Source organism: Trypanosoma equiperdum (genome assembly GCF_001457755.1).
Source record: "Trypanosoma equiperdum strain OVI genome assembly, contig: ctg_643, whole genome shotgun sequence".
Taxonomy (NCBI): Eukaryota; Euglenozoa; class Kinetoplastea; order Trypanosomatida; family Trypanosomatidae; genus Trypanosoma; species Trypanosoma equiperdum.
In genome coordinates, this window is record NW_027124580.1 from 11274 (window position 1) to 12535 (window position 1262).

General features: G+C 39.9%; 1 pseudogene across 1 annotated transcript in view; it reads left to right on the plus strand.

Moving 5' to 3' along the window:
- The window catches only part of TEOVI_000305500:pseudogene, a 1304-nt pseudogene extending 573 nt beyond the window's left edge, over positions 1 to 731 (plus strand). The window contains 3 exon segments of the mRNA in view: positions 1 to 3; positions 5 to 592; positions 594 to 731. The exon segment at positions 1 to 3 is cut by the window's left edge and continues 573 nt beyond it. Coding sequence covers positions 1 to 3; positions 5 to 592; positions 594 to 731 — 729 coding nt within the window.
- The last annotated feature ends 531 nt before the right edge of the window (positions 732 to 1262 follow it).

Below are 1262 nucleotides of genomic sequence, written 5' to 3' on the forward strand. Positions count from 1 at the left end.
GCTGCTAGCGGCCATGAGCTGTGTATGTCAAGACGAAACAAGCGGTGAAGCTGACGACATTTGCTTCAAAGGCCAAACAGCCGCCAATGTTTGGGAAAACGGAGGGGCACCAAACGCCGCCGCCGCAAAGGAAATAGCAGGCAAATGCACCACAGACGATCACAAACAGAAAACTACATACCGGACGATACAGCGGACACTAAAAAACCTCGCCCGGCTCGTAACCACCAAATCCGGAAACACGTACCTCGGAGCATTCGAAACCAGCTGCGATGGTCAACAAGCCAACGGCAGGTGCATCAAATGGGCAAACAAAAAGCCACACGAAATATTTGCGGACCCGGCGACCCCATGGCTCAAAGACGTAGAGGAGCTCGCGGCAGCTCTAGAAGTACGCGAAAAACATAACAACCTCGTAAACGACCGAAGTAAAAAATTGGCCGTTCTGTTGGCGCGCGCCAGAGCTCTATAAACCCCACGCAGCTTTGCAACAGCAATAGCACAAACGGCTCAAAAAGCCGCCGACAGGCAAGGAAAAGGGGAACAAAATAAGGCATAAACATGCGCCACCCATACCGCGAACTCGACCTGCACAAAAAAATAACTGCAAATGGGAAGGTGAGAATGAGACAGAAGGAACATGCAAACCAAAAGATGGAGAAAAGCAGACAAACGCAACAGGAACAGGAGAAACACCAAATACCGAAGGAAAAAGGGGATCCGATAAGAAAAACAAGAGGAGTGCAAATATACTGACTGAAAATTTGAAGAGTGAAACTTGCAAATATTTCAGTTTCATCGTCAATAAGAAATTTTCTCTGATGGATGCTGCTTTTATGAGTTTTTTAGCATTTTAAGGACTTTAAGAATTTTAATAAACTTACGAAATTTATGGAAATTACCATGTTGTGATTATTTGGTAAATTTTACTAAATTTCTAAAAATATTTAAATTTTAACACCACTTTATTAAAATTTTCAAATTAGCGAAATTTTTCAAATTTTGAAATATGGTATGATAGTGGCCTATGGCTGAAGAGCTGTATGGTAATAGAATATGAAAAGCGAGTGCTATTCTAATTTCGTTTATTTTGTTTATTTTGTGGATATTAATTAGTGTTATATTATTTATAATAATGATAATGAAAGGAGTGTGTTGTCAGTGTGTATATATACGAATATTATAGTAAGAGCAGTATTGATATTAATTATGATGATAATAATATTAGGGGTGTGTTGTCAGTGTGTATATATACGAATATT